The sequence below is a fragment of the Cucurbita pepo genome, chromosome 10 (assembly GCF_057944985.1).
Source record: "Cucurbita pepo subsp. pepo isolate OVF chromosome 10, ASM5794498v1, whole genome shotgun sequence".
NCBI lineage: Eukaryota > Viridiplantae > Streptophyta > Magnoliopsida > Cucurbitales > Cucurbitaceae > Cucurbita > Cucurbita pepo.
In genome coordinates this window covers 6,011,173-6,025,953 of record NC_141807.1, presented here as the reverse complement: position 1 = coordinate 6,025,953, position 14,781 = coordinate 6,011,173, and the positions used below count along the sequence as shown (strand labels likewise).

At 35.8% G+C, this 14,781-nt stretch overlaps 1 protein-coding gene across 6 annotated transcripts; it reads right to left on the bottom strand.

The window, feature by feature from the left end:
• Positions 1-514: 514 nt before the first annotated feature.
• On the bottom strand, positions 515-9,432 carry LOC111803734 (casein kinase 1-like protein HD16). 6 transcript variants are annotated; one of them, XM_023688261.2, is made up of 18 exons: positions 9,177-9,432; positions 8,804-8,893; positions 8,040-8,476; positions 7,631-7,756; positions 7,470-7,543; positions 7,296-7,365; positions 7,161-7,216; positions 6,998-7,069; positions 6,667-6,761; positions 6,468-6,534; positions 6,257-6,386; positions 5,789-6,007; positions 5,522-5,652; positions 2,965-3,139; positions 2,763-2,853; positions 1,660-1,817; positions 1,354-1,542; positions 515-1,048 (listed from the first exon to the last, which is right to left on the bottom strand). In XM_023688261.2, exons 3-18 carry the CDS (start codon positions 8,448-8,450, stop codon positions 989-991), a joined length of 2,124 nt encoding a protein of 707 aa, XP_023544029.1. In that variant the 5' UTR covers positions 8,451-8,476; positions 8,804-8,893; positions 9,177-9,432; the 3' UTR covers positions 515-988. The 6 variants fall into 6 exon arrangements, with proteins under 6 accessions (XP_023544029.1, XP_023544028.1, XP_023544032.1 ...); XM_023688260.2 differs by having other exon boundaries at positions 8,040-8,473; XM_023688264.2 differs by having other exon boundaries at positions 8,804-8,871.
• Between the last annotated feature and the right edge of the window lie 5,349 nt (positions 9,433-14,781).

Sequence of the window (14,781 nt, the reverse complement as noted above, 5' to 3'; positions counted from 1 at the left end):
GCCAAGAACAACTACCATGCCTCAACAAGTAAGTTGCGAGGAACCTCTGACTGCACATGAGTTCCATAGAACTAACTGCCTAAACTCAACAGCCAAGAAGAGCTACCATGCCTCAACAAGTAAGTTAAGGCTATTAGTTCTGCCTACGAAGCTTTTGCCCCGATTCAAGAAGAAAGTTTCAAATTTTAAAGACTAACTTATGATTTAACCACGTTTATAACGTTCTAGTATCACGTCTAACTGAACTCACTTAATCACAAATTTTGAACGTTCAAGTTTCTAGAGTTGATTGTTGATACTTTTGATGTCCAACAACGTTATCAAAGAAGGCATCAATGGAAGCGTAATCGGGCAATTTAGCACGAACGCAACAAGTTAAAACCCTCGAAGCAAAACGCAAGTGAACGATAATCATCCATGGAAGCCTCCAGCCCCTCATCTATACAAAAACGAACACAAATGCTACCATGTTTATGAAACAAAGAAAGAAAGAAGTGAAAATGGGGTAATGAAATAATGAAAAGAATGAAAAGAAGCCCATTTTTAGTGTAAGTTTAGAGGAGGACTTTACATGGTAAGTAAAAGATTAGAGAGGTTGCAATCAAGTTGTACAAAACTTGTCTCTTTTTTTTGTTGTTTTGTTTCACTTAGAAGCCATTATGGAAGGTGCCCCATTATGAGCACAAGAATAGCTCTCTGTTTTTCATGCCATTCCAACAATCATCCTCTCTTCTTGCATTGCGCACCACACCATTACAAGTTAAACCAATGGAATGGGGCATTGCATAGCTTATCTCCCTCTCTCCCAACAAATCCCTTCTTGGATCATCATATCATCATCATCATCATCAACAACTCTCAACTCTCTCAGCTTCCACATTTCTAAAAAAAAAAAGGTTTTGTTCTGTTTTTCACTTTTTGCATCCCCTTCTGCTGGGGCACATCATACCAAAATATACAATCAAATTACACTGTCCATCAATCATAATTAGCAGACTGTTCGCCCGTAACATATCGATGCAATATAGAGATTCTTCGACCACTTTTCCTGCGATGATGATACAACATATATTGCAGAAAACCAGCCATCAATACTAGTTCGAAGTTTTGCTAAAACAGAAACACATTGGGTTCAGCAGTTACCACAAGATTGCTACGAATGAATCACGTTTGAATGAGGTAATCGATTTGTGTTCTGATTTTTATCGATAAGCATTTTCCATTTTCATATGATCAATAAAAGTTTGATGCAAATTCTAAACATTAAAGTTAGGAAAGGCCTAGTGAGTTTTCTAGTTGTGCTATAAAACGTGTAGGTGTATGATAAATTTCGTTATGAAGGTGGGTTCGTACCTTCACATGTGTGCTGGGAAATGCAGACGTTCGCAGAGTCTCCTGAGTTTCGTCCATCAATTTGCGTTTGGGTATGCTTAATATGAAGGCAGCCTGATCTGCAGTTGCTGCCATGCATGTTATTCTGTAGCCACTTTCCCATCTGCGGTGAATACCTTCGCTTGGGTATAAAAAATCAAGCTCCACAACCTTGAGTGATTGAGTTCATACAGGACAAGAACGAACCAAGAAAGAATTTTCAGAAGACAATAACAGAAAGTTGTAAGCAAAAGTAAAAACAATTCATAAATTAATACGAAATCGTACCTGATCAGAAAAGCCAGCATTCCTAGACATAACCACGCCCCAGCGACTTCCAGCGGTGGTCATGGACGTAACGTGGAACCCTTCCTTCCATTTCTTATTTATCCACTTGAAAGGAAAAGATTCACTAACTTTATAGGATTGCTGAGTATAAGGTGTTCCTGCAAGATTACGCCGAAGCTCAATAAGAACACAAGATCATAAGCGCCTATTAATGGGTCGTGATAGACGAACAAGAACCAAGGAATGAAATAAATTCTCCTCAGAGCTATAATATCGTTTATTGAAAAAGAAGATTAGCACCAATTGAAGTCAAACCCAAAGGAATCAGTGGAATGAGGAACTAGAAAATAAATTTTAGAAGGTCTCGATGGAAGGAAAAGCAAGGAGTGCTGTGTCACAATCGCACTCTTGCAATAGTGGAAATGCGGCACTTGTTCTAACCAAGCGAACAAGTCAACTGTGAGAAATTTAAACGTTGCGGACAACATCGGCATATGTTCAGGCTTCAAGTCACATTGCGAGAAAAGATTTAGAAAACTTGCGCAAGAAAATACATTTGAAAACGGTTTGAAGAGTGGAAGAAAACAACATTATATGACTATAAGCAAATTAAGAAATACCACGGCTCAAGTAGCATATAACTCAGGGTAGGAAGAAGTGACAACTAATCATATCCCCTATAGTACATTTTGGGGCATTTTAGCCCTGGCGAGTGTAGACATGGTTTTGGTGAACGGTCATACAACCCCGTATTGACCCAACATGAAAAGGTAAAGGCCTATCTAGAATGAAAGCAGGTAAAAGGGGTTTGGAATGGGCATGCAACCATGGACAATATGTCCTAGACAGGCAAGACCGGGACATCCGTCATGCGGTCATAGGCAACACGCCTTGGACAAGCATAACCGTGACACCCAGCATGGAGATGATAGGAGTGTGGCTGCTAGATAAGGGGAGTACGTTTTTCGCTGGAGTCCCATATAAATAAACTTAGAAAAAGAAACTACGTGCAAAACAGTTGGCACAAAGAGAAGAAATAGAAGAACCACAGGCTCACTAATATCTGAATTAAAATGCAAAAATTCAAGTGTCGAGCCACTGACCTTTTGACATAACAACCAGGGAACTACCATTAGCTGCTCCAGCAATTGAACTAATATAGAAATTCTTTTCCCATTGTTCCATAATCCAATCCTGACAAGAATCCAATTTCATCAAGATGATTTAACACAGTAAAATTTCATGGAAACACTGTAAGACACAACAAAAGTTATCAGAAAACAAAGCGCTGTAATGTTATGTAACCTTGTGAAGGAAAACCGACGACAACTCGTAAACCTGGGAAGAGAAACCTGTTCCAGCATCCATGATTAGGGCCCAGAGATTCGCTGCAGAGGCCACACAACTTATAAGCAATCCATCTTCGTTGCCCTTTTCTATATGTTGGCGCAATCTCGAGTCTGCAACATTGTAGTGGTACCTACAAGTCCAGCAACTTACCATGTAAATATAATAAAAAAACACATTGTATCTCTTCTCTATTGTTTTCTTGTAGAACAAAAACACACACTGTGAAGTTTCAGTATTAATTGGAACATTCAAACTAATATGGTAAAAAAATCATTTCTGTTCAAAGACATTATGCAAGATTATGAAATTCCCCTGGTAGCGTCAAACTAATCCATAAAACATGATTTGGACCGTGTAACATATGGCGTCTAAGAGTGGTTCATTTATATTCAAGCATTGTTGAGCCAACGCATTCTTCTTCTTCCCATTGCTAATATACGGTGTTATATCATTTTCCTTACAATCAGAAGCAAAGATTGATGCATCAGCTCCAACAAAATTGTCTTCGATTGCTACGAAATGTTTTAGAAACAAGAAATATAACTTTTTCTTCATCACAATAATATCATTATTCTCCTTTTTGGTCAGTGTCAAATTAACCCAATTATGTACTTTCCTTGGTAGCTCATAATTGTGCTTCACGACTTTTCCTACGGAAGTTTCATCGACTTCGTTCTTTCTAATGTAACATCATTCCAATGTATGAACCAAAGAAAATGGGCCCACCGTTTAATAACTATTTGGTTTTAGGTTTTTTTGTTTTTGAAAATTAAGGTTGAATGGTCGAATATGTAACGAGGATTGCCCTTAAATGTGAACCCCAAATCCTTCTCCGTCTGAGACAATTATTGAAAAAATAGAAAGAAGGTTATCGACATGGTCATCATATTATACTTCCAAAAGCGAAAGGCTCACCTTAATACAAGCCAAATTGTTCAACCTTCCCACTTAATCCATGTCTCTATTCGAAATTCCACAAAAAGTGACTATGGAAATAGAAAGATTATTCAAAAACTATCTGTGGAAATCACACATCTTGTTCGATTGAATACCATACACCTACCGAAAGACAAGGAGGACTTGGTCTATATTCGATAAAGGAGAAGAACAAAACTCTCAGTAAATGGATATTGAGATATTATCAAAAAAGCAAGGCCTTGTGAAAAAACTTATAAAAGCTAAATATACTCCTACATTATGTACAAATAGATCCCAGACCTTCTGCAAAGAGGTCATGGAAATATATAAAAAAGCACCAACACCTCGTCACCAATCACATTTACCCTAGGGTGGGTGATGGAAGAAGCACACCTGTTTGGACTACCCTTGGGTTGACAACACCACACTAGCCTTGCGGTATCCACTTTTGTATAGACTCTCTCATGGCAAAACGGCCACGTTAAAATAAATAAATAAAAATAATAAATTTGGGATCTGAAGCTTGGTAGGAAAGGAACTTAAAGGATAATAAAGCTACGGATGGGCCGAAGAGACATACTGAAATGGCTTGCTAGTGCTAACAGAGTTTTCTCTACTAAATATTTGATGATGGACGTAAGGGAAGGTAGAAACAATAAAGCTCACTAGCAAAGACAATATATGGAAAGGAAATCCTAAAAAAGTGAAAATTTTCTTGCGTAAAATAGCGATAAAGCCATAAGCACAAATGAAAATCTACAAATCCATTACTCTACTTTCCAAGTTGACACTCATTAGGCAAGGAAGACAACGAATCACAAAACCACTTATATAGGAAGTGCATACGGATACGCTCATAAGTTGTGGACAAAGATTCTCAATATCTTTGAATAGCATCTCACTTTTCCTAGAGAGGTAAACGAGTAACTGGACATGGCCTTAACGTACCACCCCTTCAAGAATGCAAAAGCTCAGGAATGGAAAAACTTCATTATGGCTTTCTTTTGGAATCTATGAAAAGAAAGAAATCAAAGAGTATTCACGGAAAAGACAAACTTATACTAAGCTCTTCGAAAAGGTTGTTTATCACACACTATCTTGGTTTAAATTGTCTAATACATTTGCTTCCTATAGTCATACTTCTCTCCTCGTTTAGGAAGGTCTTTTGTAAGTACCTTGGATAATGCATCACTGTAAGTTTGAAAACAAAAAAAAAAAAAAAAAAAAAACAGTTTTTAAAAACATGTTTGTGTTTTTCAAATTTGACTATGGATGCAAATGTTTCCTTAGGAAAGATGGAAATCATAGTGAAAAGACGGTAAGAAAACCAGCCCACATTTTAAAAACTAAAAACGAAAGATCAAATAGTTATCAAACGGAGCCTAACAAAATAATATTTTTAATGCAAATTAGTACGAGCTACTTGATACAATGCACAGCTTGGTAGTTCAAAAGTCAAACCACAATACCACTGAGATAAATTCATTAAAAATGGGGTAGACATGAAAGAGAGTGATTATTAAGCAATAAAACAAAAGCAATGCAAGACCATGGAACATTCAAAGTAATCAGCGAATAAGAAAATCAAACGCACCTTTGCTTCATGGGCCTACGTGCATTATAAACCGAAATCCATTGCGTGGCAGGACTACCTAACCTCACTCTCTTCTTTGGTTGCTCATCTTCTTCCAGGTTTATAAGCAGCCTACCACGCTTTTGCCCAACCTAGTACAGCAAGGAAACCGTATAAATTGATGAAGTCAGTTCCCTACAAATTAAATTCCAACTTGTGCACACATTGGTGGAAAGGCAATTGTAAAAGAGAGGTAAGGTGGGAAGGAATTAGAAAACGATAGGCCACCTTTAACGCTCCATCAATCCGAATTGGCCTGAGTGGTATACATGGATCAATCAGGCCTTCAAAAAAGGATATTAGTTTTGAATAATTTGGCTCCTCGTCGAACTTCATATTTATTACAGCTTCAAGAAATTGCTTGAATGGTGCTGGGCAAAAGCAGCACATCAACTCTGGAGAAGTGACCATCTTTTTCTTACATACAAGAAAACTCTTGTTATCACCCTGCATTTATTTGTCCATGGATAGAGGAGTTAGATATTTAATTTGGAAATTTCGAAAATGTCATTGGTCTATTTATTTGTCGGTTTTCTTCCCCGGATTAAATTGCATGTCCTTCTAAATTGTATGCATAAACAATAAATAAAACAAAACAAAATAAAATAACTCATTGTTCAAAATTTTGTTAAACAAATGGTTTTAATCATTAAACTTAAAGAAGATTATACTAGTGCATTAAGAAAGCTGATCGACCTGATATCCTTGCCAAGGTAATCTTCCTTTTATAAGGAATATTAACGTGTAAGCCAACGACTCGAGATCATCTCTCCGACTTCCAGTTCTACCTAAATGTGCATGTACACTTGCATACCTTATCGTCCCCCTGGTAGAAAAAAATATATTTACATTGAAACATATAAATACTTCAAAAAAAATATACATGAAAGTGAAAAGTCCCACAAACCTGAATATGTCAGGCCTTTGATCATATTCGACATGTTGACCACTAGCTACATCTTTCCATTTAGAAGCTGAACCGAACATGATCGTAGAACGAGCAATAAAATAGAGTAAGTCAACTATCAAGTAGTGAACTTTTGGTCAAGTACAAGAGATTCATACTGGGAAAATAGGTCGATGCTATGGAATTGATGAGAGAATACCTAAACCAAGATCAATAAGATACAGTTTTTTCTCATCTGCTGTCCCCGCTTGACCAAGTAAGAAGTTCTCGGGCTTCACATCTCCATGCACAAACCTTTATTTACAAGACGATAAACGATTGTAAGAGATAACTAGGAGCTTAAACGAGAATGAACGTTCGGGGCTATGTAGTCATGGATTAAATTATAAAACAAATCTGTAACCTTTGGATTTTTTTTTTTCTTCTTTTTTCCATCCATTTGTTTATTAATTGAATATTTTGTTCTTTTATCAAAAATAATTGTTTTGAAGAAAAAGTTTTGGTAATTATACGGAGTTAAGGGAACTCACCCCTTCATGTGAAGCTTCTCAAGAATTGATATTGCCTCCACTGCAATGCAAGCAACCATACTTGGAGACATCCTGTTGAAGATGCGCAAAATTAAGAAGGTTGAACAATAGGCCAAATCTGCATGAATAATACCGTTCGAGACAGAAATGCCATTTATCTTACGATTGACCAAGAGTGTTCCAGACATCCCACAGGCTCGGCCCGAGCATGTCCATGACCTGGTATCCAGTTACAAAATGTCAACATAAATACATTTGAAAACTTAGCTGCTAAGGAGCGATCTAGTTCAAGCCTCACCAGAATGTAGAAATCGCCTTGACGACCCTTGTAATGAACCCAAGGAATTCCATAGCATCCATTTAGAGCACTTAATAAGACAAAAGACGAGAAAGCCATAGCAGTTCAGTAACGTAAAACAATATTGTTAGCTTAATACTAAAACTTAGAAAAAGGTTATCGAATAACTCTTACCTATACACTTGCCATTCATAAGGAGGACCATAACTGCAACCTTTACTATTGTGGTGCTCAAGCTTCAGAGCAACCTGTAAGTTCATTTTAATCAGGAAACATGCTTTGACACGATTAATTCATCAAATCATTGCAATAAGGATTCATGTAGTGATCGATACCTCAATTGCATCCGGACCTGTCTGATCAGTTCCACCACTGACTCTTCTACCAACAAAGACTTGGCCAAAACCTCCCTTGCCAAGTTTCTTTTCAACCTTATATACAGGAGAATTGCCCACTTGTACCTGCAGAGATCAAACGAAACACATCAGTCAAATACTCGTACATCCCAACCACATTGTAATGTGGTTTTAATTGAAGAAAGACAAAAAAAAAAAAAAAAAAAAAAAAAAAAAAAAAAAAAAATGCATTATACGTCCAGAACAAATGAGAACCACAGTGATGGAAACTATAGACTTGGGTTTTTCGTTAATGTAACTGATAGTGAAGCCTCCACATCGATGTAACCGAATATTCTAAAATGACATACAACAACGAATGCACGAGGTCAAGAAGACAAGGGGATACCCTGTCAGGAATAGGAGCTGTGCCTGCTTCCTCTTCAACTCCGATTACTTTATCCGGACTTCCACCCTCTATGGCCATATCTTTATTTGCAACAGCCTCAACTCGATTGAAAACAGGCTCTGCTGCCCCAAGGGCACCAGCTTCAGGAAGAACCTCACAAGGTTCAGGATCTAAATCTATCAATCTGATTCCGCGTCCTCTCCGGGCAGCCGTTGGCCTTGCAGGAATTGCCACCGAGGGACCTTTTGCTACGGCTGCATTACCACCTCTTCCTCTTCCACCACCAACCCTTCTTCTGGTTCTATTAGGGGCCGGCACTGCCAAATTCTCTCCTTGATCAAGTGGTTGTGTACAAGGCTGAAGATCATCAAGCCGTCTCGATCTCCTGGCTCCACTTCGCAGTTCAGGCATTGTCACCCCATACACATCACATCCTGCTTTATTTACCCGATAAATAGAAGTCATCCAAAAACATTACAAATCCAATAATATTGGAGGAAAAATGATAAACATGTTGCATAAACATAACCTTAGATATTGAAACCAATAACATCAATTCTAGAAAAGGAATCTCTGACAAAACAAAAGACAACAGAACGAGACTTTCTTCTTTGACGATTACATGTACGTTAATATCAATCAGAGAAAGAAAAACAACATAGTAAAAATAAAATACCAGAAAATTGGGGAAATATACATTCAAGAGTAAATAGAGTTGAAAAGTTTTGTTCATCAAAATACCAAGAAGTATGAACAAAATGTACCTAAAAAAGATTGCTTGATCCCGTTGCAAAATTAACACAGGTCCCTACGCTTTCTTGACCCTTCATAACTTGATAAATCATAAACAAAGTCTGATAAGAAAAACAACACAAATCAGGCAAAACGTCGGAGCAAAAGCGAAAATTAACAACGAAAAAGGTTTCATCGGGGCGATTATACATGAAAAAAAACCCAACACAAAAAGGAAAAAAGAAATCATAAAAATAACAAACCAAACAAATGAAAACCGATCATCACAAGAAAAACACAAAAACACAAAAAAAGCCAAAATCAGTAATGATCCGATTACGATGGAAGTAACGAAAACGGACAAATGGGTCTCAAAAAAGCGAGAAAATCAGAGAAAAAACTTACAGATGGATCCGGAAACAGAGAAACTGATGATCGGCGATGAAGAAAATCGGATCTGATGGAAGATTTACCAAAAGAAAAAAGGAAAAAAAGGGATGATGGAGTCTTTGATGTTGGTGAGTGAAAGGAGAAACACAAAACTTGCTTTTTGATCGTTTGTGTGTATTTTAGAGTTATGGGGTTGGAATCAAAGATAAGCTCTGGACATGGAAAACGCTGGTAAGAAATTTATCCTGCTTGCCCTAAACTTTGGTTTTTTTTTATATACTTTTTAATATTATTATCAGGTGGAGATTGAGATTTTCAAGATTTTTTTTTTTTTTTTTTTTTATTTGTCGAAAAGGTAAAATTTAAGGAGAGAAAAAAAAAGAAATTGTAGAAAGGAAAAAAATGTGATGATGATGGTGATGATGATGATGCTACATTCATGTTTTCCACTTCTAATATGTTTTCCCTTTCTATCCTTTCTCTCTCTAAAATTGTAACTTTTTTTTTTCATTTAGGTCCTTTAACTTTTATCTATTTTCACTTTGGTCCTTAAAGTTTTTTTAGAATTTGGATTTAGTTCTTGAACTTTTGTCTATTTTTACTTTGGTCCCTGAAGGTTTTGAACTTTGGATTTGGTCGTTGAACTGTTATCTATTTTCACTTTGGTCCCTAACGTTTTTTTAAAATTTGGATTTAGTCCTTGAACTTTGGTCTATTTTCACTTTGGTCCTTGTAGTTTTTGAACTTTGGATTTGGTCGTTGCACTGTTATCTATTTTCACTTTGGTCCCTAACGTTTTTTTAGAATTTGGATTTAGTCCTTGAACTTTGGTCTATTTTCACTTTGGTCCCTGTAGTTTTTGAACTTTGGATTTGGTCGTTGCACTGTTATCTATTTTCACTTTGGTCCCTAATGTTTTTTTAGAATTTGGATTTAGTCCTTGAACTTTGGTCTATCTTCACTTTGGTCCTTGTAGTTTTTTAACTTTGGATTTGGTCCTTGAACAGTTATCTATTTTCACTTTGGTCCGAAAGCGTTTTGGGATTTACATTTGGTCCTTGATGAATTGTTATCTATTTTCATTTTGGTCTCTGATCTTTTTTGAACTTTGAATTTGGTCGTTGAACTGTTATCTATTTTCACTTTGGTCCCTAATATTTTTTTAGAATTTGGATTTAGTCCTTGAACTTTGGTCTATTTTCACTTTGGTCCTTGTAGTTTTTGAACTTTGGATTTGGTCGTTGCACTGTTATCTATTTTCACTTTGGTCCCTAACGTTTTTTTAGAATTTGGATTTAGTCCTTGAACTTTGGTCTATTTTCACTTTGGTCCCTGTAGTTTTTGAACTTTGGATTTGGTCGTTGAACTGTTATCTATTTTCACTTTGGTCCCTAATGTTTTTTTAGAATTTGGATTTAGTCCTTGAACTTTGGTCTATCTTCACTTTGGTCCTTGTAGTTTTTTAACTTTGGATTTGGTCCTTGAACAGTTATCTATTTTCACTTTGGTCCGAAAGCGTTTTGGGATTTACATTTGGTCCTTGATGAATTGTTATCTATTTTCATTTTGGTCTCTGATCTTTTTTGAACTTTGAATTTGGTCGTTGAACTGTTATCTATTTTCACTTTGGTCCCTAATGTTTTTTTAGAATTTGGATTTAGTCCTTGAACTTTGGTCTATTTTCACTTTGGTCCTTGTAGTTTTTTTAACTTTGGATTTGGTCCTTGAACGGTTATCTATTTTCACTTTGGTCCGAAAGCGTTTTGGGATTTAGATTTGGTCCTTGATGAATTGTTATCTATTTTCATTTTGGTCTCTGATCTTTTTTTAAATTTGTATTTAGTCCTTGAACTCTTATATATTTTCACTTTGGTGGTTTTTGAGATTTAGATTTGGTCTTTGAACTTTTATCTATTTTCACGTTGATCCCTAAGCTTTTTGAAATTTAAATTTGATCCTTGAACTCTTATCTATTTTCACTTTAGTCTCAAAGATTTTGGTGATTTAGATTTGGTCATTAAACTTTTATCTAGTTTCAAGTTCGCCCTTGAGTTTTTTGGAATTTAAATTTGGTCCTTGAACTCTTATCTATTTTCACTTTGGTCTCAAAATTTTTTTGAAATTTAAATTTGGTCCTTAAACTCTTATCTATTTTCACTTGGGTGCTTTTTGGAATTTAGATTTGGTCCTTAGACTTTTAACTATTTTCACGTTGATTCCTAAGCTTTTTGGAATTTAAATTTGGTCCTTGAACTCTTATCTATTTTCATTTTGGTCTCAAAATTTGTTGGGATTTAGATTTGATCCTTGAACTTTTATCTATTTTTCACATTGGTCCCTATGCGTTTTGGGATTTGAATTTGATCCATGTGACAACCGGGCTAGATGAAGAAAATTTATTCAATAAAACTACTTTTACCGTTTCTCTATCATACATTTAATGGTTCAAAATTGTCGGTTACATTATAACGACCTTCCTAAATAATTTTTCATAAATGAGGGAATTTCTCTTATATTTATGTTTTTATAATATTACGATACAAATATGGAATGTGAATGTAAACATACGAACCCTCAATGAAATGTAAGCATTTTAGCTCGTGAGATTCAAATTAATTTTGAATGAGTTGAAAAATGTTGAGTACCCGAGAAGTGATTGAGTCAGAAAATGCAAACACATGCAACATGAATCAGGACATTCATTCACTGTGAGACTTAAAAAACTATGGTCTCGGACTCGGTTCTTTCTAAATCTATAAAAACCTGTACTTAAAAAAACTACCCATTTGCTTATTTTGTATGAGAACGAGTCAATTCCACCTCAAAAATTTATGTTATCGGTTTTCTATTTGATCAGATCCCCAAAATGATAGATATATTAAATCAGCTACAAAACTCATTCTCACTCATACAGATCGAAGGACAATTTTCACGGGTATAAATTCATAACTCACTCAACATTAACATTAAGTCGTATACAACGACCCTATAAAATATTAATTTTCTCAATTAACAAATTTATAAATAAAAATTAAATATTTTGTGATCTAATCTTATACAAACTCATTATATAGAATACTCACAGCTCACATGTCTCCACATGAACGATTTGGATCAAATCATTTTTAACAATTACAAAGTAGATCGTATCAATAGTGTTTATAGACCACTTAAGTTATTATTTGAACATGATTCTCTCATACGTCAACCACATATTGTAAAATATTATACTAATAATGTCTGGTATGTACACTTTCATACGTAGGTGATATCAGTTCTATATGTCCCAACCTTATATTAAATTATTTAATGTAGGTAGGGACCCGATAAAAGTTGAATAAGAGAATATGAATACATCATACACCATCATTTCTTTTCCATTCATTTCATGTCGATATAAATCATATACATAAATGACGTCCCACGAGTATAAAGCATCTGTTATTTAATACATGATGCAACATCGTAAACATTGTTTTCCATAAGTATTTATGTGAGATCTCGGTTGAGCAGGAGAACGAAACATTTTTTATATGGGCGTGGAAGCATCTCTCTAACATACGTGTTTTAAAAACTTTGAGAGGAAACCCGAAAGGGAAAGGCCAAAGATGACAATATCTGCTAACGGTGGGTTTTGGCCGTTACAAATGATATCAGAGCTAGACACGGAGTGATGTGCCAGCGAGGAGGCTGAGCCCTGAAGGAGGGTGGACATGAGGTTGAGTGCCGACACTGGGCTCTAAAAGGGGTGGATTGGGGTGGTCCCACATCGAATGGAGAAGGGAACGAGTGTCAGCGAGGATGCTAGGCCCTGAAGAGGGGCGGATTGTGAGATCCCACATCGGTTGGGGAGGAGAACGAAACATTCTTTATAAGGGTGTGAAAACATCTCCCTAACATACACGTTTTAAAATGCTTGAGGGGAAGCTCGTAAGGGAAAGGCCGAAGAGGACAATATCTGCTAGCGGTGGACTTGAGCTGTTACAAATGGTATCAGAGCTACACATCGAGCGATGTGCCAGCGAGGAGGATGAGCCTCGAAGGAGGGTAGACATGAGGCTGAGTGCGACACTGGGCTCTGAAAGGGGTGGATTGGGATGGTCCCACTTCGAATGGAGAAGGGAACGAGTGTCAGCAAGGACGCTAGACTCCGAAGAGGGGTGAATTGTAAGATCTCACATCGGTTGGAGAGGAGAACGAAACATTCCTTATTAGGGTATGGAAATCTCTCACAACAGACGAGTTTTATATTTTAATTTGGTAATATTGAATTAAAAATTATTGTTAAATTAAATGTGAAAATTGACTTGTAGACTCATTATTATATTTGTATGGTTGAACAATTAATTTAAATAGCCACCTAACCTCTCTTTAATTGAAAATAAGTTTAAACTTATGATCATATTCAACAAATTATTATTCTTAATTAATTAGGTTTCTATTTTTTTAAAAAATTATAGCTTAGCTAACCCGAGCATTATCATCCTAAAAGTCGATAGTCAAAACTATTGTCATAGACCAACCCGAATCCTTCTAACATGTTCATTATAACAACTCAAGCCTGCAGCTAGCCGATATTGTCTTCGTTGGGCTTTCCCTTTTCGGCTTCCCCTCAAGGTTTTTAAAATGTGTCGGCAAATAAGAGGTTTTCACACCCTTATAAAGGGTGTTTCGTTCTCCTTCTCACGTATATCCTAAGAAATTATCAGGAGGTCACCCAACATAAAATTGTAGGGGTGTACATTCAACCTGACAACCTGGACCAACCCAACCCAACCTGGATTAGCATTTCGAGTAGGGTTGGGTTCATTTTTCTGACTCCGAACTGAATCGGTTTGGTTTCGAGTTCGTGGATAAAACTTTCGAGTTGACCCGAGCCAAATAAACATATATAAATTATATTAAGAATCTTTTCATATTAATAGGTTTGCCAGGATGGTACCTCAGCCTCTCTAAGGACACCCACGAGTTTGACGCCACGGATAATACTTTTTTTTATATTATTATTTTGTTTAATTTCTTCTATATTATTTTAATCATTTTGATGGTTTATTTAATTTGATGATTTATCCTCATATTTTTCTTACTTTAACCAATTCTCAAGAAATGTCGGATATTTAGCTGTGTTTAGTTTTATGACAATGTTGAACTATGATAATATATTACTATTTCTTTTGAGTTTTTCTTAGTCATTCTATCTTTAGGACCGCTCTTATTTAGATGTAGTATCAGTTCATTCATATACCTTTTCTTTACTCGGTATCACATGAACCCAATCCAACTTTAAGTTTTTTTTTTTTTTTTTGTTGAGTTGGTTCAGGTTGTTCGAGTCATCTTTCAAATATCGAAATTTATTCGATATATCCTTAACAAATCTTAACATTAGTCTCTACTGTTATTTATGGTTAATTTTTTCCAAAAAATCACACGATAAATATCTTTGAAATTAAATTAGAACATTACTTACAAATTAATCAACAAAAACCCTCCAAATTTAGCGATATAAACCTTTACAAGTGTTCATAAACTTACTATAAAACGTCAAAATTCGATAAAATAATATCGAACGTGATCGGAAGAATAAATAATATTTTAAATAAACTAAATGTATTATTGAAAT

Coding starts and splice junctions, on each gene's coding strand:
- LOC111803734 (XM_023688261.2), bottom strand. CDS start 8,450: ATGCCTGAACTGCGAAGTGGAGCCAGGAGATCGAGACGGCTTGATGAT. Junction 1,818..2,762: donor CCTGGTTGTTATGTCAAAAG/GTCAGTGGCTCG, acceptor GTAATCTTGCAG/GAACACCTTATACTCAGCAA. Junction 1,543..1,659: donor ATGCTGGCTTTTCTGATCAG/GTACGATTTCGT, acceptor CAATCACTCAAG/GTTGTGGAGCTTGATTTTTT.